The sequence below is a fragment of the Oncorhynchus kisutch genome, linkage group LG21 (assembly GCF_002021735.2).
Source record: "Oncorhynchus kisutch isolate 150728-3 linkage group LG21, Okis_V2, whole genome shotgun sequence".
NCBI lineage: Eukaryota > Metazoa > Chordata > Actinopteri > Salmoniformes > Salmonidae > Oncorhynchus > Oncorhynchus kisutch.
Window position 1 is genome coordinate 5,191,076 of NC_034194.2, and position 24,685 is coordinate 5,215,760.

General features: G+C 42.6%; 1 protein-coding gene across 2 annotated transcripts in view; it reads right to left on the reverse strand.

Annotated features, from left to right (window-relative positions):
• Positions 1 to 24,685, reverse strand: part of negr1 (neuronal growth regulator 1) — a 372,829-nt gene that overhangs the window by 185,678 nt on the left and 162,466 nt on the right. For both annotated transcript variants that reach the window (XM_020455166.2, XM_020455164.2), the window contains exon 3: positions 7,320 to 7,445. In XM_020455166.2, coding sequence (XP_020310755.1) covers positions 7,320 to 7,445 — 126 coding nt within the window. The remainder of the gene's footprint in view (positions 1 to 7,319; positions 7,446 to 24,685) is intronic.

Below are 24,685 nucleotides of genomic sequence, written 5' to 3' on the forward strand. Positions count from 1 at the left end.
TTATCGATGGCGGTTAAGATATCGTTTAGGACCTTGAGCGTGGCTGAGGTGCACCCATGACCAGCTCTGAAACCAGATTGCATAGCAGAGAAGGTATGGTGAGATTCGAAATGGTCGGTAATCTGTTTGTTGACTTGGCTTTCGAAGACCTTAGAAAGGCATGGTTGGATAGATATAGGTCTGTAGCAGTTTGGGTCAACAGTGTCCCCCCCTTTGAAGAGGGGGATGACCGCAGCTGCTTTCCAATCTTTGGGAATCTCAGAAGACACGAAAGAGAGGTTGAACAGGCTAGTAATAGGGGTGGCAACAATTTCGGCAGATAATTTTAGAAAGAAAGGGTCCAGATTGTCTAGCCCGGCTGATTTGTAGGGGTCCAGATTTTGCAGCTCTTTCAGAACATCAGCTGAATGGATTTGGGAGAAGGAGAAATGGGGAAGGCGGGGGCGAGTTGCTGTTGGGGGTATAGTGCTGTTGACCGGGGTAGGAGTAGCCAGGTGGAAAGCATGGCCAGCCGTAGAAAAATGCTTATTGAAATTCTCAATTATCGTGGATTTATCAGTGGTGACAGTTTCCTATCTTCAGTGCAGTGGGCAGCTGGGAGGAGGTGTTCTTATTCTCCATGGACTTTACAGTGTCCCAGAACTTTTTTGAGTTAGTGTTGCAGGAAGCAAATTTCTGCTTGAAAAAGCTAGCCTTGGCTTTTCTAACTGCCTGTGTATAATGGTTTCTGGCTTCCCTGAACAGCTGTATATCACGGGGGCTGTTCGATGCTAATGCAGAACGCCAGGACGTTTTTGTGTTGGTTGAGGGCAGTCAGGTCTGGGGAGAACCAATGGCTATATCTGTTCCTGGTTCTACATTTCTTGAATGGGGCATGTTTATTTAAGATGGTTAGGAAGGCATTTAAAAAAAATATACAGGCATCCTCTACTGACGGGATGAGATCAATATCCTTCCAGGATACCCTGGCCAGGTCGATTAGAAAGGCCTGCTCGCTGAAGTGTTTCAGGGAGCGTTTTACAGTGATGAGTGGAGGTCGTTTGACCGCTGACCCATTACGGATGCAGGCAATGAGGCAGTGATCGCTGAGATCTTGGTTGAGGACAGCAGAGGTGTATTTAGAGGGGAAGTTGGTTAGGATGATATCTATGAGGGTGCCCGTGTTTAAGGCTTTGGGGAGGTACCTGGTAGGTTCATTGATAATTTGTGTGAGATTGAGGGCATCAAGTTTATATAGCCTCTAGGATGTGAATACAGTGGAGGTAAACCTAGGTATTGAGTGATGAAGAGAGAGATATTGTCTCTAGAAACATCATTGAAACCAGGAGATGTCATTGCATGTGTGGGTGGTGGAACTAATAGGTTGGATAACGTATAGTGAGCAGGACTAGAGGCTCTACAGTGAAATAAGCAAATAAACACTAACCAGAACAGCAATGGACAAGACATATTGACATTAAGGCGAGGCATGCTTAGTCGAGTGATCAAAAGGGTCCAGTGAGTGGAGATGTTGGTTGGGCGATTTAGACAGCTAGCCAGGCGATTTAGACAGCTAGCCAGGCCATCGGTAGCAAGCTAGCATAGGATGGAGGTCTGTTGTTAGCCACCTCTTGCGTTCCGTCAGTAGATTAGTGTGGTTCCGTGTGGTGGAGGGGATTAATCCAAATCACACAACAACAACAAAAATAAAAACAATAGATATAGTTATAGAGAACCAAGAAGAAAACATAATAATAATAAAAATAAATAAATTGTCTGACTGTCTATTCAGATAGCAGCCGGTAAGACAGCTAACGGTTAGCAGGCGTTCAGGGCGTTGGGCGTTCAGGTAACGTCGCGACAGAGGAGCCAGCCGGATCTCCTTCAGGTAGATAACGTCGGCAGTCCAGTTGTGAAGGCCCAGTGGGGCTCCGCGTAGGCAGTAAATGGGTCTGGATAGGTGACTGCAGCCCAGAAGTGATTGATGGAACTCAGGAGTGATTGACGGAGCTGGCTAGCTCCGGAATAATTGATGTTTGCTCCGGAATCGACGAAAGCCGATAGTCACACGGATAGATCCGGGTATGAATGTCCAGAGAGCAGTTGAAATCCAGGGACATGGAGAGAAAAATTGGCCCGGTATGTTCCGTTCCGAGCCGCACTGCGCCGTACAAAACTGGCGATAGATTTTCGAGCTAAAGGATAGCTGATGACCACAAACCGTGGTTAGCTGAATACGAACGATTTGCCAGTAAAGAAGCTAACTAGCTTCTGAACTAGCTTCTGATTAGCTTCTGGATTAGCTTCTGGGCTAGGTTCTGGCTAGCTCCTGGCTAGCTCCTGGCTAGTTTCTGGCTAGTTTCTGGCTAGCTTCTTGGAGTTTCTTGCTAGCTTCTTGGAGGATTACAGATTTGAGGTAAATAATACTTTTTTATAAATATAAATTGGTGAGGCGGGTTGCAGGAGAGTGTTTTGAAGATGAGTTGATGGAGAATAAAAATAAAATGTATGTGAAAAAAGTTGTAAATATATATATATACAGGACACGACGAGGACAAAAAGACGTCTAAACTGCTATGCCATCTTGGTTAAAGATGCTGCTTCACAGTAGGTATGGTGTTCTATGGATGGAACTCAGCATTCTTTGTCCTCCAAACACGACGAGTTGAGTTTTTACCAAAAAGTTATATTTTGGTTTCATCTGACCATATGACATTCTCCCAATCTTCTTCTGGATCATCCAAATGCTCTCTAGCAAACTTCAGACGGGCCTGGACATGTACTGGCTTAAGCGGGGGGACACGTCTGGCACTGCAGGATTTGAGTCCCTGGTGGCGTAGTGTGTTACTGATGGTAGGCTTTGTTACTTTGGTCCCAGCTCTCTGCAGGTCATTCACTAGGTCCCCCCGTGTGGTTCTGGGATTTTTGCTCACCGTTCTTGTGATCATTTTGCCCCCAAGGGGTGAGATCTTGCGTGGAGCCCCAGATCAAGGGAGATTATCAGTGGTCTTGTATGTCTTCCATTTCCTAATAATTGCTCCCACAGTTGATTTCTTCAAACCAAGCTGCTTACCTATTGCAGATTCAGTCTTCCCAGCCTGGTGCAGGTCTACAATTTTGTTTCTGGTGTCCTTTGACAGCTCTTTGGTTTTGGCCATAGTGGAGTTTGGAGTGTGACTGTTTGAGGTTGTGGACAGGTGTCTTTTATACTGATAACAAGTTCAAACAGGTGCCATTAATACAGATAACGAGTGGAGGACAGAGGAGCCTCTTAAAGAAGAAGTTACAGGTCTGCGAGAGCCAGAAATCTAGCTTGTTTGTAGGTGACCAAATACTTATTTTCCACCATCATTTGCAAATAAATGCATTAAAAATCCTACAGTGTGATTTTCTGGATTTTTTCTCTCTTTGTCTGTCATAGTTGAAGTGTAACTATGATGAGAATTACAGGCCTCTCTCATCTTTTTAAGTGGGAGAACTTGCACAATTGGGGGCTGACTAAATACTTTTTGGCCCCACTGTATATACAATATACACAATTACAAAACATTAAGAAAAAAATACACATTTATCAACAGAGGTCTCTGATCATTACTCTGAACTGACCAAGGGGGACCAGAACATCTAATCCCAGAGAGCTCTGGAAATTGTTCCATATGTAGAGGGTGGTCATCAAAACGTCATGAATTGTAACCATATTAAAATGAACAGGAATCCATCATTTCAAAGCTGATGTACATGTAATCATACAGTGCCTTCAGAAAGTATTCACGCCCTTTGACTTTGTCCACATTTTGCTGTTACAGCCTGAATTTAATTATACTTTGGATGGTGTATAAATACACAGTCACTGTAAAGATACAGGTGTCGTTCCTAACTCAGTTGATGGAGAGGAAGGAAACTGCTTAGGGAAATCACTATGGGGCCAATGGTGACATTAAAATATTTCCAGAGTTTAATGGATATGATAGGAGAAAACTAAGGATGGACCAACACCGTTGTAGTTACTCCACAATACTGGCATCAATAAATGACAGAGTGAAAAGGAAGCCTGTACAGAATTATAATCACAGCCGTATATATCCCCCCCAAGCAGACACATCGATGGCTCTGAACAAACTTTATTTAACTCTCTGCAAACTGGAAACGATTTATCCGGAGGCTGCATTCATTGTAGCTGGGGATTTTAACAAGGCTAATCTGAAAACAAGACTCCCTAAATTTTATCAGCATATCGATTGCGCAACCAGGGGTGGAAAGACCCTGGATCATTGTTACTCTAACTTCCGCGACGCATATAAGGCCCTGCCCCGCCCCCCTTTCGGAAAAGCTGACCACGACTCCATTTTGTTGATCCCTGCCTACAGACAGAAACTAAAACAAGAAGCTCCCACGCTGAGGTCTGTCCAACGCTGGTCCGACCAAGCTGACTCCACACTCCAAGACTGCTTCCATCACGCGGACTGGGAGATGTTTCGTATTGTGTCAGACAACAACATTGACGAATACGCTGATTCGGTGTGCGAGTTCATTAGAACGTGCGTTGAAGATGTCGTTCCCATAGCAACGATTAAAACATTCCCTAACCAGAAACCGTGGATTGATGGCAGCATTCGTGTGGAACTGAAGGCGCGAACCACTGCTTTTAATCAGGGCAAGGTGTCTGGTAACATGACTGAATACAAACAGTGCAGCTATTCCTTCCGCAAGGCTATCAAACAAGCTAAGCGCCAGTACAGAGACAAAGTAGAATCTCAATTCAACGGCTCAGACACAAGAGGCATGTGGCAGGGTCTACAGTCAATCACGGACTACAGGAAGAAACCCAGCCCAGTCACGGACCAGGATGTCTTGCTCCCAGGCAGACTAAACAACTTTTTTGCCCGCTTTGAGGACAATACAGTGCCACTGACACGGCCTGCAACGAAAACATGCGGTCTCTCCTTCACTGCAGCCGAAGTGAGTAAGACATTTAAACGTGTTAACCCTCGCAAGGCTGCAGGCCCAGACGGCATCCCCAGCCGCGCCCTCAGAGCATGCGCAGACCAGCTGGCCGGTGTGTTTACGGACATATTCAACCAATCCCTATACCAGTCTGCTCTTCCCACATGCTTCAAGAGGGCCACCATTGTTCCTGTTCCCAAGAAAGCTAAGGTAACAGCTAAACGACTACCGCCCCGTAGCACTCACATCCGTCATCATGAAGTGCTTTGAGAGACTAGTCAAGGACCATATCACCTCCACCCTACCTGACACCCTTGACCCACTCCAATTTGCTTACCGCCCAAATAGGTCCACAGACGATGCAATCTCAACCACACTACACACTGCCCTAACCCATCTGGACAAGAGGAATACCTATGTGAGAATGCTGTTCATCGACTACAGCTCGGCATTCAACACCATAGACCCTGGGTCTCGACCCCGCCCTGTGCAACTGGGTACTGGACTTCCTGACGGGCCGCCCCCAGGTGGTGAGGGTAGGCAACAACATCTCCTCCCCGCTGATCCTCAACACTGGGGCCCCACAAGGGTGCGTTCTGAGCCCTCTCCTGTACTCCCTGTTCACCCACGACTGCGTGGCCACGCACGCCTCCAACTCAATCATCAAGTTTGCGGACGACACAACAGTGGTAGGCTTGATTACCAACAACGACGAGACGGCCTACAGGGAGGAGGTGAGGGCCCTCGGAGTGTGGTGTCAGGAACATAACCTCACACTCAACGTCAACAAAACTAAGGAGATGATTGTGGACTTCAGGAAACAGCAGAGGGAACACCCCCCCATCCACATCGATGGAACAGTAGTGGAGAGGGTATCAAGTTTTAAGTTCCTCGGCATACACATCACAGACAAACTGAATTGGTCCACTCACACAGACAGCATCGTGAGGAAGGCGCAGCAGCGCCTCTTCAACCTCAGGAGGCTGAAGAAATTCGGCTTGTCACCAAAAGCACTCACAAACTTCTACAGATGCACAATCGAGAGCATCCTGGCGGGCTGTATCACCGCCTGGTATGGCAACTGCACCGCCCTCAACCGTAAGGCTCTCCAGAGGGTAGTGAGGTCTGCACAACGCATCACCGGGGGCAAACTACCTGCCCTCCAGGACACCTACACCACCCGATGTTACAGGAAGGCCATAAAGATCATCAAGGACATCAACCACCCGAGCCACTGCCTGTTCACCCCGCTGTCATCCAGAAGGCGAGGTCAGTACAGGTGCATCAAAGCTGGGACCGAGAGACTGAAAAACAGCTTCTATCTCAAGGCCATCAGACTGTTAAACAGCCACCACTAACATTGAGTGGCTACTGCCAACACACTGTCAATGACACTGACTCTACTCCAGCCACTTTAATCATGGGAATTGATGGGAAATTATGTAAATATATCACTAGCCACTTTAAACAATGCTACCTTATATAATGTTACTTACCCTACATTATTCATCTCATATGCATACGTAGATACTGTACTCTATATCATCGACTGCATCCTTATGTAATACATGTATCACTAGCCACTTTAACTATGCCACTTGGTTTACATACTCATCTCATATGTATATACTGTACTCGATATCATCTACTGTATCTTGCCTATGCTGCTCTGTACCATCACTCATTCATATATCCTTATGTACATATTCTTTATCCCCTTACACTGTGTATAAGACAGTAGTTTTTTTGGGAATTGTTAGTTAGATTACTTGTTCGTTATTACTGCATTGTCGGAACTAGAAGCACAAGCATTTCGCTACACTCGCATTAACATCTGCTAACCATGTGTATGTGACAAATACATTTGATTTGATTTGATTTGAATACAAATATTCCAAAACATGCATCCTGTTTGCAATAAGGCACTAAAGTCAGTGATGTCTATTCATGGAGCCAAGGGAAATGATTTGTATTTTGTCTCTGTGTTTTCATAATTTATGTAGGTCTATGGTTGCCTAGATTGGTTCTCAATTAAAATCAGGTGTTTATCATTGTCTCTAATTTGGGAACCATATTTAGGCAGCCATTTTCTTTGGGTATTTTGTGGGTTATTGTCTATGTTATGTTGCATGTTAGCACATTGTTTATATAGCGGTCACGGTCGTCTTAATCGTTTTGTTGTTTTTGTTTAAGTGTTCTTCGTGTTCTTCATTCAATAAAGAAGAATGGATTCACACCACACTGCGCTTTGGTCCCCTCCATACGACGATCGTGACAATTAGGGTGTGGTGCCTCGCCTTAAATTACTTTCAACAAACCATAAACAACAGTGCACAAAGCCATTCCTGTCCATTAGTGTCAGGTATGTGAGAGTGTTTCCTGTAGAGTGAACTCACCTAATGGGGTTATGTGTCTCCAGGAGATGGTGGGATCTGGTTTCCCACTGGCTGTGCAGATGAGTGACACGTTGCTGCCCTCGTTTACCGTGATGTCAGAGGAAATGTCATAGATCTTGGGGGGAACTGCAAAGCAAAAGAAACATAAAAGAAAAGAGATTACCATTTTGAATCTTTGACCCACAGTGCACCCACTCACTTCTTTGCGATGGAACAGTCATCAAAAAAGTGTAAAAAATAACATTGAAACTGATATACACAGGGTTGTGGGAGTAACGGATTACGTGGAATCAAAATATTGTAATCCGATTACAGATACCTTTGAAAAACTAGATGACAATTTAGAGGATTACTTTTAAAATCAGAAAAGATGTTTGTGAAAAAAAATCATTGACACTTCTCTGTTTTCTCAATGACATTCAAATCAGCATTGAAAAAAGGTGCAAGGTTAAGTTGTTTGAAGGATTGCGGGAAAGAGCAGGAATAGGCTTTTGTAGGCTACAGTCCAAGCTATATCTTCTAATGGTGTGACTGCTGTCAGCATCCAAACATTATCCAATTTGAATAAACGCTTGGAGGTAAGGATGACAGCAGTGGTGTAGCCTACGGAGGTACGAATATCACTTATCATTGATATCTACATAGTGCATTCATTTGAATCACACTGCTGCTATCTCATTTAGCTATTTGCGCCTCATGGATTGTGGTTGTTGTGTATGGCTGTTCACAAATCTAAATGTGTATTTGAACCCAATAATAGTTCAATTTAAGAAGTTTAAGCTGTGTATCAATTACAGTGCCTTGCGAAAGTATCCGGCCCCCTTGAACTTTGCAACCTTTTGCCACATTTCAGGCTTCAAACATAAAGATATAAAACTGTATTTTTTTGTGAAGAATCAACAACAAGTGGGACACAATCATGAAGTGGAACGACATTTATTGGATATTTCAAACTTTTTTAACACATCAAAAACTGAAAAATTGGGCGTGCAAAATTATTCAGCCCCTTTACTTTCAGTGCAGAAAACTCTCTCCAGAAGTTCAGTGAGGATCTCTGAATGATCCAATGTTGACCTAAATGACTAATGATGATAAATACAATCCACCTGTGTGTAATCAAGTCTCCATATAAATGCACCTGCACTGTGATAGTCTCAGGTCCGTTAAAAGCGCAGAGAGCATCATGAAGAACATGAAGAAGTTTAAAGTCGGATTTGGATACAAAAAGATTTCCCAAGCTTTAAACATCCCGAGGAGCACTGTGCAAGCGATAATATTGAAATGGAAGGAGTATCAGACCACTGCAAATCTACCAAGACCTGGCCGTCCCTCTAAACTTTCAGCTCATACAAGGAGAAGACTGATCAGAGATGCAGCCAAGAGGCCCATGATCACTCTGGATGAACTGCAGAGATCTACAGCTGAGGTGGGAGACTCTGTCCATAGGACAACAATCAGTCGTATATTGCACAAATCTGGCCTTTATGGAAGAGTGGCAAGAAGAAAGCCATTTCTTAAAGATATCCATAAAAAGTGTTGTTTAAAGTTTGCTACAAGCCACCTGGGAGACACACCAAACATGTGGAAGAAGGTGCTCTGGTCAGATGAAACCAAAATGGAACTTTTTGTCAACAATGCAAAACGTTATGTTTGGCGTAAAAGCAACACAGCTCATCACCCTGAACACCACATCCCCACTGTCAAACATGGTGGTGGCAGCATCATGGTTTGGGCCTGCTTTTCTTCAGCAGGGACAGGGAAGATGGTTAAAATTGATGGGAAGATCGATGGAGCCAAATACAGGACCATTCTGGAAGAAAACCTGATGGAGTCTGCAAAAGACCTGAGACTGGGACGGAGATTTGTCTTCCAACAAGACAATGATCCAAAACATAAAGCAACATCTACAATGGAATAGTTCAAAAATAAACATATCCAGGTGTTAGAATGGCCAAGTCAAAGTCCAGACCTGAATCCAATCGAGAATCTGTGGAAAGAACTGAAAACTGCTGTTCACAAATGCTCTCCATCCAACCTCACTGAGCTCGAGCTGTTTTGAAAGGAGGAATGGGAAAAAATGTCAGTCTCTCGATGTGCAAAACTGATAGAGACATACCCCAAGCGACTTACAGCTATAATCGCAGCAAAAGGTGGCACTACAAAGTATTAACTTAAAGGGGCTGAATAATTTTGTACTCCCAATTTTTCAGTTTTTGATTTGTTAAAAAAGTTTGAAATATCCAATAAATGTCGTTCCACTTCATGATTGTGTCCCACTTGTTGTTGATTCAGTTTTATATCTTTATGTTTGAAGCCTGAAATGTGGCAAAGGTCGCAAAGTTCAAGGGGGCCAAATACTTTCGCAAGGCACTGTATGTTTTTGAAACCAGTGAGAAGCCAGTGGACACCAACTCATTCCAGGGTTTGAAATAACACTGTATAGCCTCAACATGGTTAAAACAATATGTTGATATCATGGATGGTCAGTCCTTGCATCCATAGCTCTGTCTATTCATCTGAGAGTGGTTATTTTTCTCCAGGCCCATCCCTCAGATTTTTACAAACCAGAGGCGAGGCACCATTTTGTTATTGTTTCATCTGTGAATTTGCCCATTAAACAGCTGCATATTATCAAGATTACCAACAAAAAGGTAAACAATAGGCCTATAGCAAATGCAACACATGGCATTTATTTTTCACATGTATATAGCATTTTTCAGTAGTGCTCAAAGCATGCCATTCCATGAGCGCAGCATTTATTTTTTAAATTTGAATCAATGATCCCAATTAGTCCTCCATGACAACAAAATCATAATCAACATAGTAGGGCTGGCTAATAAGTCCTTAGTTTTGGGGTTATGCTCAGGTGAAATAATTGGGCTCATCTATACTTCCATATTTACTCCAGAAGATCAAGGGGTATAACATTTACTGGAATGACTGGAATTCTGATGTACTTTTTGTAATGTAAAGATATCATTTAATCGTATTATTATATGTAGTAGAAAGCGATGGGTTAGAAGAAGCCTACATAACCAACCCATAAATTAAAATGTTATATCCATATATGGCCAGCTATATAAACTTCAACATTGATTTATCCTGCAATAGATGTCATTCAATTGGTAACATACATTTGTCTTCTTCTAATGACTCTTAAGGAGAAAGTAATCTAAAATAAACGGAATGTTATCAGATGACATTACTGATTTTGGGTAATCCAAAAAGTTACATTACTGATTACAATTTTGGACAGATAACTATTAACTGTAACAGATTACATTCAGAAAGTAACCTACCCAACCCTGGATATACAGTAATACTTTGATGAACTGTATTCAGGTGTCTATTGCACTATACTGTAATGTATGTGGCAATGTGATATAATTGTAGACGAATCACAGTTATTGAGTTCACTTTGCTCACATTCATAGAATCAATTTGAAAAAGTTACCGGGAAAAGTCTGAAGTTGTCCTCTGGTGATAATAGGTCATCAATAGAAGTGACATCACCTCCCATCATTATGGCTAAGTTCATGGGCATTGGAATTCTTTGAGAGCTTTTTCAAATACACTTTAATATTTAATTTAACCTGTGAGATACGTATCACTTAGAAAGCTTTTCCACACTCCCAGTGTTTGATGTCAGTCATCTAAGGTTTCCCAAAATTGTTCTAACCCATGATCTGTCTATTCTACTTAATGTTGGTTGAAAAAAAAAATCCCCTTCCTCGTAAGACCCAACTCCAACCCTGAGGCAAATCAGCAGTGCCAGCTGGACATCACTAGTGACAGAACACAGGCCATCGTGATAGATGGGGTTCAGTCTGAATTTCTTAAAGGTGTACCACATGGGTTGATATTGGGACCTGTTCTCTACACTATTTATATAAACATTGGTCAATCTGTTAAAAACTATAAACTTAATCTACACTAAATGACCAAAAAAATGTGGACACCTGCTTGTCGAACATCTCATTCCAAAATCATGGGCATTAATATGGAGTTGGTCCACCTTTGCTGCTATAACAGCCTCTACTCTTCTGGGAAGGCTTTCCACCAGATGTTGGAAAATTTCTGCGGGGACTTGCTTCCATTCAGACATGAGCATTAGGGAGGTCGGCACTGATGTTGGGCGGTTAGGCTTGACTCGCAGTTGGCATTCCATTTCATCCCAAAGTTGTTTGATGGGATTAAGGTGAGGGCTCTGTGCAGGCCAGTGAAATTCTTCCACACCGATCTCGACAAACCATTTCTGTGTGGACCTCACTTTGTGCATGGGGGCATTGTCATGCTGAAACAGGAAAGGGCCTTCCACAAAGGTGGAAGCACAGAATCGTCTAGAATGTCATTGTATGCTGTAGTGTTAAGATTTCCCTTCAATGGAACTAAGCGGCCTAGCCCGAACCATAACTTTACAGCTGGCACTATGCATTCAGGCAGGAACTTCCTCCTGGCATCCGCCAAACCCAGATTAGTCTGTCGGACGGTGAAGCATGGTGATCTTAGGCTTGTGTGTGGCTGCTCGGCCATGAAAATCCATTTCATGAAGTTTCTGACTAACAGTTCTTGTGCTGACGTTACTTCCGGTGGCAGTTTGGAACTGGGTAGTGAGGACAGATGATTTTTACACACTATGCGCTTCAGGACTCGACAGTCCCGTTCTGTGATCTTGTGTGGCCGTAGTTGCTCCTAGACCATTCTACTTCACAAAAACAACCCTTACAGTTGACCGGGGAAGCTCTAGCAGGGCGAACTGACTTGTTGGAAAGATGGCATCCTATGACGGTGCCACTATCAAAGTCACTGAGCTCTTCAGCAAGGCCATTCCACTGCCAATGTTTGTCTATGAATATTGAATGGCTGTGTGCTCGATTTTATACACCTGTCAGCAAAGTGTGTGGCTGAAATAGCCGAATCCACTAATTTGAAGGGGTGTCCACATACTTTTGTATATATTGTGTATATGGGGATGATACCATTACGTATGCCCTAACTGTTGATCTGGCTGTGTCAAAACTACAGTCAGATTTTATAGCTATTTAGCAGTCTTATGGCATGGGGGTAGGTGTCTGGGAGCCTGTTGGTCCAAGAGCTGATGCTCCGGTATCATTTGCCTTGGTCTTACTGATGTTGAGGGAGAGGTTGTTGTCCTGGAACCATACTGCTAATTCTCTGACCTCCTTCCTGTAGGCCGACTCGTCGCCTACAACCATTGTGTCATCAGCAAACTTGATGATGTTGGAGTCGTACTCAGAGTACAGGAGGGGACAAGGAGTACAGGAGGGACTAAGCACAAACCCCTTTAAACAAGGTCGCAGGGTCAGATTACAAGGACACATACTCCGAGCACGCGCTGCCCAGCTGGCAAGTGTCTTCACTGACATTTTCAACCTCTCCCTGACCCCGTCTGCAATATCTACATGTTTCAAACAGACCACCATAGTCCCTATGCTCAAGAACGCCAAGGTAACATGGATAAATGATCACACCGATCTGTAACCATGAAATGCTTAGGCTCACATCATCCTATACACTATGGATCCACCATAATTTGCTTACTGCCCAACAGGACCACAGATAACGCATCTCTATTGCATTAAACACACTGCCCTTTCCCACTTGGACAAAAGCAACACCTACACTACGTAAGAATGATGTTCATTGACTACAGCTCAGCCTTCGACACCATAGTCCCCTCCAAGCTCATCACGAAGGTCAGGGCCCTGGGAGTGAGCACCTCACTCTTTTCAGTCTGCTGAGTGGGAAAAGGTGTTGTTGTGCCCTCTTCACAACTTTCTTGGTGTGTTTGGACCATGATAGTTTCTTGGTGATGTGGACACCAATGAACTTAACTCTCTACCAGCTCCACTTCAGTCTCGTCAATGTTAATGGAGGCCTGTTCGGCCTTCCTTTTCCTACAGTCCATGATCAGCTCCTTTGTCTTGCTCACAATGAAAGAGAGGTTGTTTTCCTGGCACCACACTGCCAGGTCTCTGACCTCCTCCCTATAGGCTGTCTCATCGTTGTCGGTGATCAGGCCTACCACTGTTGTGTTGTCAGCAAACGTAATGATAGTATTGGAGTTGTGCTTAGCCTCACAGTTGTGGATGAACAAGGAGTACATGAGAGGACTAAGCACGCACCCGAGAGGCCCCAGTGTTGAGGATCAGCATGGAAGATGTGTTGTTGCCTACCCTTACCACCTGGGGGCGGCACGTCAGGAAGTCCAGGATCCAGTTGGAGAGGGACGTGTCTAGTCCCAGGGTCCTTAGCTTAGTGATGAGCTTGTGGGCACTATGGTGTTGAAAGCTGAGCTGTTGTCAATTAACAGCAGTCTCACATAGGTGTTCCTTTTGTCCAGGTGAGAAAGGGCAGTGTGGAGTGCGATTGAGATGGTGGCATCTGTGGATCTGTTGGGGCGGTATGTGAATTGGAGTGGGTTTAGTGTTTCTGGCATGATGGTGTTGATGTGAGCCATGGCCAGCCTTTTAACGCACTTCATGGCTACCGACATGAGTGCTACGGTAATGATTTAGGCAGGTTACCTTCTCTATCTTGGGCACAAAGACTATGGTGGTATGTTTGAAATATGTAGGCATTATAGACTTGGCCAGGGAGAGGTAGAACATGTCAGTGAAGACACTTGCCAGTTGGTTCACACATGCTTTGAGTACACGTTCTGGTAATCTGTCAGGCCCTGCGGCTTTGTGAATTTTGACCTGTTTGAAGGTCTTGCTCACATCGGCTACGGAGAGCGTGATTACACAGTCCTCTGGAAAGGCTGTTGCTCTCATGCATGCTTCAGTTTTTTGCCTCAAAGTGAGTATTAGAGTAATTTAGGTTGTCTGGTAGGCTCACGTCACCAGACAGCTCGCTGCCGGGATTCCCTTTGTAGTCCATAATAGTTTTCAAGCCCTGCCACATTCAAAGAGTGTCAGACCCGGCATAGTAGGATTCAATCTTAGTCCTGTATGGCCATAATGACCATTGTTATGTTTGGAGGAAAAAGGGGGAGGATTGCAAGCCAAAGAACACCACACTAACCGTGAAGCACGGGGGGTGGCAGCATCATGTTGTGGGGGTGCTTTGCTGCAGGAGGGACTGGTGCACTTCACAAAATAGATGGCATCATGAGGCAGGGAAATTATGTGGATATATTGAAGCAACATCTCAAGACATCAGTCAGGAAGTTAAAGCTTGGTTGCAAATGAATCTTCCAAATGGACAATGACCCCAAGCATACTTCCAAAGTTGTGGCAAAATGGCTTAAGGACTACAAAGTCAAGCTATTGGAGTGGCCATCACAAAGCCCTGACCTCCATGCAATAAAACATTTGTGGGCAGACCTGAAAAAGCCTGGTTCAGTTACACCAGCTCTGTCAGGAGGAATGGGCCAAAATTCACCCAACTTAATGTGGGAAGCTTGTGGAAGGCTACCCTAAACATTTGACACAAGTTAAACAATTTCATGACAATGCTACCAAATACAAATTGAGCATATGTACATTTCTGACCCACTGGGAATGTGATGAAATAAATAAAAACTGAAATAAGTCATTGTCTCTATTATTATTCTGACATTTCACATTCTTGAAATAAAGTGGTGATCCTAACTGACCTAAGACAGGGAATTTTTACGAGAAAAACTGAGTTTAAATATACAAATGGTACATCTAGAGTAACCGTTTAAAAATACAATTCAGGTTACTGTTGGAATCAGCTAAACTTTGATCATTGAGGTAGTAAATGAATCATAGGAAATGAAAGAGACTGGGTGTTTTGTTTGAAGTGAATGGTTCTCTGAAGAAGACAGAATGCTTTGGAATGTGTTTGATGGAGGAGAGAAGAGTGATGTGTTGATATAGGGAAGACAGATGGATATCTGTGGATTAGGTGAGGGGTGAGGTCAGTTCCCCTTAAGGGAGTAATCAGGGTTGGTATCTGGTTACCTTCTTTCCTGTGGAGCCATAAACTGTAAGGAGGAGTGTCTTAAGTAGGATACATATAAATTGTGATGTCTAAAATGTTTAGCGGTCTGATTTCAGCTGTACAGAACCTTTGGGAAAGATTAAACTTGGTTAAAGCTTCTCTAGTGTCCGTGAGTTATTTACTCTGAGAAATAAGAACATAACAATACTGATTAAGTGCCACATAAAAGACAATTACTAATATCATATATAGCTCTGATAAGTTTTTTTTTAACCTTTATTTAAAAAATGTGTCATTCGAGCCCTGAATGCTGATTGTCTGAAAGCCGTAGTATATCAGGGTACCACGGGTATGAAACTTTTTACTGTTCCAATTACATTGGTAACCAGGTTATACTGTTGCATCGTTGGAACTCTAAAAAAGTTTATTTCCTTCCATCCTTGGAATAATCACTGATCTGGCATTACTGTATTGACAAAAACGGTGTACTGAAACCTATACCAACTGTGTTAGATCAGTGACTACTACAAGGAATGGAGGAAGGCAGTTTACATGCCACTCCGTGTGTTGTTCAGTGGAATTCGTGTTTTGGAAATGTCTTTCTGATCAACAGATTTGGATCCAAATGGGAATAAAGTAGCACACCTTTTGTTTTACGACAGTCTTTCTGAGGCTCTGCTGAATCAATTATTGCTTGCCTGACTCATGTTTACTTGATGTGGCTCCCACTGTTGACACATCTCCTTAACGTCAGATAGCACAAATGGAAAATGTTGAGTTTGTCTGCTGATCCTATCTCAACCTTGGCAGGAACCAAGACCCTCTCGCAGACGTGGCAAAGGGGTCCCAACTGTTTCAACAGAGATGTCGGGAGACAGTTTGTTGTGGAATCAACGTCACAGGTGTGACTATTTTGCATGTTTAACAATAAAACATTCCTATTGAATGATTAACGTAACTTGCGATTTTCAAATTGTGTATTTACACCCCCTTGTATGTGTCCCACTCGGCCGACCACAGGAAGTGATACAGTCCAGAGGCATGGTGGATCATTGTTGCAACAGAGCTTATGACTAAAATGTTTGACGAGAGCACATGGCAAATGGATTTTGTGATGTAAGTCTGAGGAAAGATGGACAACTGCCTATTGGCCTGCATCGCTGTGTCCCATTGTTTTTTGGTTTTGTTTATATGATTGTCAGATTTTAATTAGCATTTTCTTTAAGTTAAAAGTAAAGAGAAAATGGAATACAGAAATGAAGCATTCTAACTGAATTGTGAAAACAAATTGAGAATGCGTTGAAACTTGATTACTGACACGGTGACGATTGAAAACAATGCCTTACAAAAAATGTCCGTATTGTTGTCTGCCTCTGCTTCACTCCGCCTGCTCAACCCAGACCTAACCTGTCACTTTTCCACCTTGTGACACCAATCAAAACAATGACATCGCAGACATGATTTGATCTGAACCTTGGATGGTGACCAAATTGATCATGTCCCTACTTACAAATATCTGGGCATTTGGATAGATGAAAAGCTGTATTTCAAAAAACATATGAGTTAACCAAAAAGCTGAGGATAAAAATGGCCTTCTATAAAAAATAGGTCATGCCTCTAACTAAATAGTAGAAAGCAGATCATTCAGTCGACATTCCTTCCAGTCTTGGACGATGTCGACATCATCTACATGATGATGCCACTTCATTAAAGACATGCTCCAGTACTTTGGCGACTAAGAGAGTATTTTTTTAAACTTCTCACTTTGGCCTGGATGTGTCAATGTGCAGATTAGTCTAACCTCAATTAGCCTCGGAATCCCTAGTCTGAAAGCGTCTGTTTTCTTGAAGCTGTGCTGCGCCATTTTCCCTACATGGGCCAGCCCCCTAGAAATTAGCGTTCAGCCCTCTGCATTTGAGTGACAGCTAGCAAGACGCCTGCCCAGCATTCTCCAATGAAGTTGCAAGGTATGCCCAACGGCTGAGTGAGTGCGAGCGAGAGAGCATACGTTTGGCTCTTGAGTGCTACTTTCAGAACTACTGGCTAAAAGGTATTCAAAAGTACCGGAGAATTCAACAAAAGTCGTTAGATGCAGTTTACCAGTGTACTTAATTTTTATCACAGGTGAAAGTTTTTGCACTCATCACTGCTTTCTCTATTAGAAAGTAGTATGGCCCCTTGCTCCTCTCCTCCCCTACGGGTGCTGGATCGCGCCTCTGCTTGCTCAGCATTTTGTGGCCACGGCCTGTCGTTCCTCCCTTCTTCCCGTCCCTCACTTCCTGCTGAATGCGGAACGAGGAAGAGCTCAGTTTTGTTTGTTTGGAAAGTATGTTGTTTGAAAGTGTACTGGAAAGTTCTTGGTAGCTAGCTAGCTTCTTAGTTTGGATCTCGCGACACAGTTGGCATCAGTTGCTGGGACCGCTTGTCATTTCCCAGTCATCCTGCCGACCAATGACAGGTCTGAGGAGCTATTTGGTGTCGCAGCTAGCCTAGCTGCATATCAAGCTAGCGGGGTTTTCTTGAACGCAGCCTGCGACATGGTTAGCCATTGTGGCTTGGACTGCAAATTGTCCTGGGTTTGTGGCTGTCTAGATCCCTGCAGTTTATTGTTTTCAATCTTCCCCCTGACCTGCCCTGTCTGGAACTGTGAGGACTAACAGCGTAACCTACGTTGTTAGCTACTATGACAAAGACCAAAGCCGGCAGGAGTACCGTTGAGGACAGTGGTGTCTCTCTATCACACATGAAGGATCTTTTAAACAAACAAAAAGAGACCTACAAGCAGCTGTTACAACAACAACAAAATAGCTTCAAGTATTTTGTCCAAATACTTGTGGATTCTACTAACAAAAGAACGGACGACCTGACTAGAGGTCCAAGACCTGAAGAACAGTTTGCAGTTCTCCCAGGGTCAGCTTGATGAGTTGAAACTGGAGAATGGCAAGATGACAAAAACCTGTAAGTCATTGAGAGAGGACATGAGTTCTGTGTGAATCCATGATAACAATGCCGGATAAATCTCGAGGGACAATCAAGGTGGAACAACCTTGGTTGTGGATAGAATGCGGAACAACATGGTTGTGGACAGAATTGCAGAATCTCCACACGAGACCTGGACGGAGTCTGAGGACAAAGTGAGGGAAATGATCTCTGAGAAATTGAAGACATATGACAGGAGGATTGGGGTGGAGCGCACCCAAGGGACTGAAAAACCCACCACCGGCCCAGGTGACAGACCCAGGCCAATAGTGGTCAAGATCCCGAGGTTCAAGGACAAAGTAGCTGTTCTGAAAACAGACTTGAACTTTGAGAGGAACTTATATCTTCCTCAACGAGGACTATCCTGAAGCTGTGCACCAGAAGAGGAAAGAACTGATCCCAGCCATGAAAGCTGCCAGAGCGCGTATGGTCATTGCTTACATCCGCTATGACTGGCTCACTGTCGACACTCCCTCCCAAAAGCCTGGAAGGGATGAGAGAGCCAAGCTTATGGGTTCGTAGCTTCAACCCCATAGCACACAACACACCAACTTATTAATGGACTGCTGAATCTATATATGTTTTATCTTGCTTTGTTTGCTTTTTTCAGTATTATGTCTATCTCTGATAAGCTACCCAGGAAAGGGCTGAAAATAGCCCATATTAATATATGTAGCCTTAGAAATAAGGTTAATGAACTCAATAACAAGCTAACATTAGATAACATTCATATATTAGCCATTTCTGAGACTCACTTAGATAATTAATTTGATGATACAGCAGTAGCAATACAAGGATATAACATCTATAGAAGAGACATAAATGCTTATGGGGGAGGTGTTGTTGTATATATTCAGAGCCATATCCCTGTAATTTATTTATCCCGTTATTTTACCAGGTAAGTTGACTGAGAACACGTTCTCATTTGCAGCAACGACCAGGGGAATAGTTACAGGGGAGAGGAGGGGGATGAATGAGCCAATTGTAAACTGGGGATTATTAGCTGACCGATGGTTCAAGGGCCAGATTGGGAATTGAGCCAGGACACCAGGGTTAACACCCCTACTCTTACGATAAGTGCCATGGGATCTTTAATGACCTCAGAATTAGGACACCCGTTTAACGTCCCATCCGAAAGACGGCCCCCTACACAGGGCAGGGATACAAAAAAAATTTGACCAGAGGAAAGAGTGCCTCCTACTGGGCCTCCAACACCACTTCCAGCAGCATCTGGTCTCCCATCTAGGGACTGACCAGGACCACCCCTGCTTAGCTTCAGAAGCAAACCAGCAGTGGTATGCAGGGTGGTATGCTGCTGGTAATGATTAGAGAAGATCTTATGTCAAGTGTTATTGAAGGGTTGTGTTTGCAGGTTCACTTGACACATCTAAAGACATATGTTGGGGTGCTGCTATAGGCCACCAAGTGCTAACAGTCAGTATCTACATAATATGTGTGGAATGCTTGATAGTGTATGTTATGTAAAAAGAGAGGACTACTTTCTTGGGGACCTGAATATTGACTGGTTTTCATCAAGCTGTCTGCTCAAGAGGAAGCTTCTTACTGTAACCAGTGCCTGTAATCTGGTTCAGGTTATTAATCAACCTACCAGGGTGTTTACAAACACAACATGTATCGATCACATTTTTACTAATACTGTAGAACATTGTTTTAAAGCTGTAACCGTACCCATTGGATGCAGTGATCACAGTATAGTGGCTATATCCATGTAAGCAAAAGTTCCAACAGCTGGGCCTAAAATAGTGTATAAGAGAGCATACAAAAGACATTGTGACTCTTATGTGGCTGATGTTAAACATATTTGTTGGTCTGATGTGATTAATGAGGAGCATCCAGACACTGCACTTGATGTATTTATGGAATTGCTTCTTTCAATTATTGATAAACATGCACCTATTAAGTAACGGACTGGTAGAACTGTTAAGGCACCATGGATTGATGAGGAATTGAAAAACTGTATGGTTGAAAGAGATGGGGCAAAAGGAGTGGCTAATAAGTCTGGCTGCACATCTGACTGGCTTACTTACTGCAAATTGAAAAATTATGTGACTAAACTCAAAAAAAGAAGAAGAAGAAACTGTATTATGAAGGCAAGATAAATGATATAAAGAATGATGGAAAAAGCTTTGGAGTATTTTAAATGAAATTATTGGCAGAAAGACATTCAACTCCATCTTTCATTAAATCAGATGGCTTATTCATCATGAGACCATTTGATGTGGCCAATTATTTTAATGATTATTTCATTGGCAACGTGGGCAAACTTAGGCAGGAAATGCCAACAACAAACAGTGAGCAATTGTATTCATGCATTAAAAAAAATATTAAAGAAAAGCATTGCAAGTTTGAATTGTGTAAAGTTAGTGTGGGAGAGGTGGAAACATTGTTATCGATCAACAATGAAAAACCTCCTGGCATTAACAACTTAGATGGAAAGCTACTGAGGATGGTAGCTGACTCTATAGCCACTCCTATCTGTCATATTTTTAATCTGAGCCTAGAGGAAAGTCTTCGTCCTCAAGCCTGGAGGGAAGCCAAAGAAATGTCCCGCTACCCAAGAGTGGTAAAGCGACCTTTACTGGTTCTAACAGCAGACCTATAAGATTGCTGCCAGCTCTTAGCAAACTCTTGGAAAAAAATGTGTTTGACCAAATACAATGCTATTTCCTGTAAAATAATTAACAACAGACGTTCAGCATGTTTATAGAGAAGGGCACTCAACATGTACTGCACCTACACAAATGACTGATGACTGGTTGAAAGAAATTGATAATGAGAAGATTGTGGGAGCTGTTCTGTTAGATTTCAGTACAACCTTTGATTTATTGACCATAACCTATTGTTGAAAAATTGTATGTGTTATGGCTTTCAACCTCTGCCATATCGTGGATTCAGAGCCATTTTTCTAATAGAACTCAAAGGGTTTTCTTTAATGGAAGCTTCTCTAATGTCAAACATGTAAAGTGTGATATACTGCAGGGCAGCTCTCTAGGCCCTGTACTCTTTTCTATTTTTACCAATGACCTGGCACTGGCATTGTGTGTCCATGTATGCTGATGATTCAACCCTGTACGCATCAGCAACCACAGCTAATGAAGTCACTGAAACCCTTAACAAAGAGTTGCAGTCTGTTTTGGAATGGTTGGCCATTAATAAACTGGTCCTGAACATCTCCAAAACTAAGATCATTTTAATTGGTACAAATCATTCCTTAAGTTCTAGACCTCAGCTAAATCTGGTAATGAATGGTGTGGCTGTTGAACAAGTTGAGGAGACTTCAGATTGTAAACTGTCATGGTCAAAACATGTAGATTCAATGGTTGTAAAGATGGGGAGAGGTCTGTCCGTAATAAAGAGATGCTCTGCTTTTTTGACACCACACTCCAAAAAGCAAGTTCTGCAGTCTAGTTTTGTGAGCTGTTCTAGTTTATTGATGTTCTGTATTATGTGTCATTCGGTATTATGTTTAATGTTTTGTGTGGACCCCAGGAAGAGTAGCTGCTGCTTTTGCAACAGCTAATGGGGATCCTAATAAAATCCAAAATACCTCTGACGTCTCATAGGTCCAAACACTGCATTCTGATCCTTTATAAAGCCCTTTTGCAAAAAATGTTGCATTACCTAACATTGTTACTAACCTATAGAAGTAAAAAATACTGTACCATAGCCAGTCACAGGGATGGCACTTTTTTCTTTAGCCTCTATATTGACAAATGCCATGGTAGCATGAGTGCATCTTTAGCTAGTAATGCTGGTTGCTCACAAATGGGTAATGTGTCAAATATGGTCAATTTAAGGGCACCATATACCCGCAATAGAATTGAAAGCTTGAAATATGTTGCATGTACCACTAGAGGACGATGGGAACCTGCAGACAATGCATGAACTCAAACTATGTTAATACAGTGCAGTGGGTTTGAGTGGGAGTGTGAATAGCTTGGAGGGCCTCCATAGCTTTTCACTCAACATACTGTGTAGTCATAAACAGCAAGAAAGGTTAACACCAGTACAGAGCACACTCCTTTACGTTCCATTGAGCATATAATGATTGAAAAACATGATTTAATCTCCAACCCGGGGGGATTCTCTCTTATTTCATCTGGTTTTTTGCAGCTCTGTTGTTTTGATTATCCTCTAAACTCCCTGGACACCATTTACTTCAAAGGCTACAGAGAGCGGTGGCTTTAAGATGCGAGTTTCTCCAAAACAATGGAGGAGGCCTTGACAATGCCACCCCACCATCCAACAAAACAACATTCTAACCCCTTCCCAGTCCCCTCCGAGTCGACTTGTTGTTTTCTTTACGTGGTAATTCATTAACGGCTGTGTGATTGTCATGTTTGCCCATTCCACTCTAATTTCGATTCTACAGCCCTGCGGGAGGTGGTGAGACGAAGCTGCCACAGCTGATCGGGACGGCATCATCTCCTTTCCCCAGCCCGGAGTGAATAAATAAGCCTCTAATGACGCCACCTTGAATTACTGAAACGCTTACAGCTGCACTATTAAAATGCAGGGTTTTCTCCACAGCAAAGTGGAATACACATCTTTACATAAATTCTGACAGGTTCTGACTACTGCCACCAAATTGCAGGACCACATTACTATACACCTACTGCCAACTCACATTCCAATTACTGCACAGGGGAAGCCATGCCTCCTGTCATAATGCTCGCTACCATGGGCAAAGGGAGGAGAGGAGCAAAGGAAAAATAAATCCCCCTTTCACCTAATTTATTCATATGTTATTTTGTTTTCCATTTTCTGCATGGATAAATGAAACCAACACTGAACAATCACAATCATGTCTAAATACACTAATGTAATACCATTACAGGGCACAGATGCTTACATGATTGAGGGAGGAAGTCCATTGATCAAGAAAAGTGTAATTTGGGTACTTTTGAAAAATATATTTGGGGCTGTACTCAAGAACTGACATAAAGAAAAACTTTGTGGGTTCATACCCTTGAAATCCTCATATTATGTTTATCCAAATATGTTCCAAATTACCAGTTGTTAAAGATGACATTGATATAGGCCTAAATGAATATAGGCCTGATATAGGCCTAAATGAAAAACCTAAAAAGGTACAGTTTCTCTGGCCTAGCCAGTTAATATACACCTCAGTTAGAAGACAGTTTCTACATATTCCTACAGGTATTCAATTCCCTCTCCCTGCTGCGGGCTGTAAAAAAATCCCTTAATTAGGTGTCAGACACGGAAACTAAACATACAGACTGACAGATTATATTACCCAAAGGGATTACCTCCATTTGCAATGTCAAAGTATTCACAGATAATACACTGTACTTAACTTTAGAAGAAATTGGTCGAGGTTGAAAAAAATGCTTTCATTGGTAGCCAATTTATTTAAATAAAATTATAAAACTTGGTTGAATAATGTGTCTAAAATCCCCTAGTTTGTTTGCTTGTGTCTATCTTTCTTCTAAATATAGCCCTCCAGGTGTAGTCCATCTTCCCCATTATCCCCTGAGTATTTATACCTGTGTTCTCTGTTTGTCTATGGCCAGTTTGTCTTGTCAGGTCTTACCAGCGAGCTTTCCCATCTTCCTATTTTTCCTATAGTGTTTGTTTCCTAGTTTTCCAGTTATGAACCTCTGCCTGCCCTGACCCCGTCCTGCCATCCTGTACCTGCCTGACTCTGACCTAAAACGAACCTTTGCCTGTCCTCAACCTGGCCTTTACCACGTGTTATAATGATATAATGATGACATGATTGAGAACTGTACTATCCACCTCCTGTGTCTGCATGTGGGTCATATCAGTTATGTAGAAAAATATGTTTAGGGGTGTTGGGTAATGCAAATATAAATCCTAACAATGCTGATGTTGAGATGCATTTGCACCATTCGCCATAATAAAATGTGCATAAACAGTGTTTTGGTGCATTTAAACTGCACCACATCCCTGATATTTGTTAAACACTGTCAATCCTCTTCTATGTTACTTTATCTCTCCAATTGATATCTATACTTTCCGGCTGAAAAACACAAACTAATAATAAAAAGCAATACATGTTCAGAGGCATATAGATGTTTTCATTTATTTGACACTAGAAGCAATGGTAGAAGTGGAATGAATGTGAGAGAGGGGGCAAAATATAAAACTTCATCAACGATGATTTGCTGATCAGATATCTGTCTTAGACCGTCAGTATTGCTCTCCAGTTTTGTGATGAAACAAAGGTGTGGTTGAATTTATTCTGCCACAGTGTCTTCTTATTGTCTCGGCCTTAGGCCTAAATATCACGGTGGCAAGGCATATGAACTAACAGGTTATAAAGCAAAGAATGCAATTATCATTAAAAAAAGGTTGTAATATGCTTTTTTGTCTGGCTTGGCTTCCCAGTGATTTTAACCATGCACCGCTTTTGGAGTGGTCTGAGAGGGGAGGGAAAAACTGAAAACTAG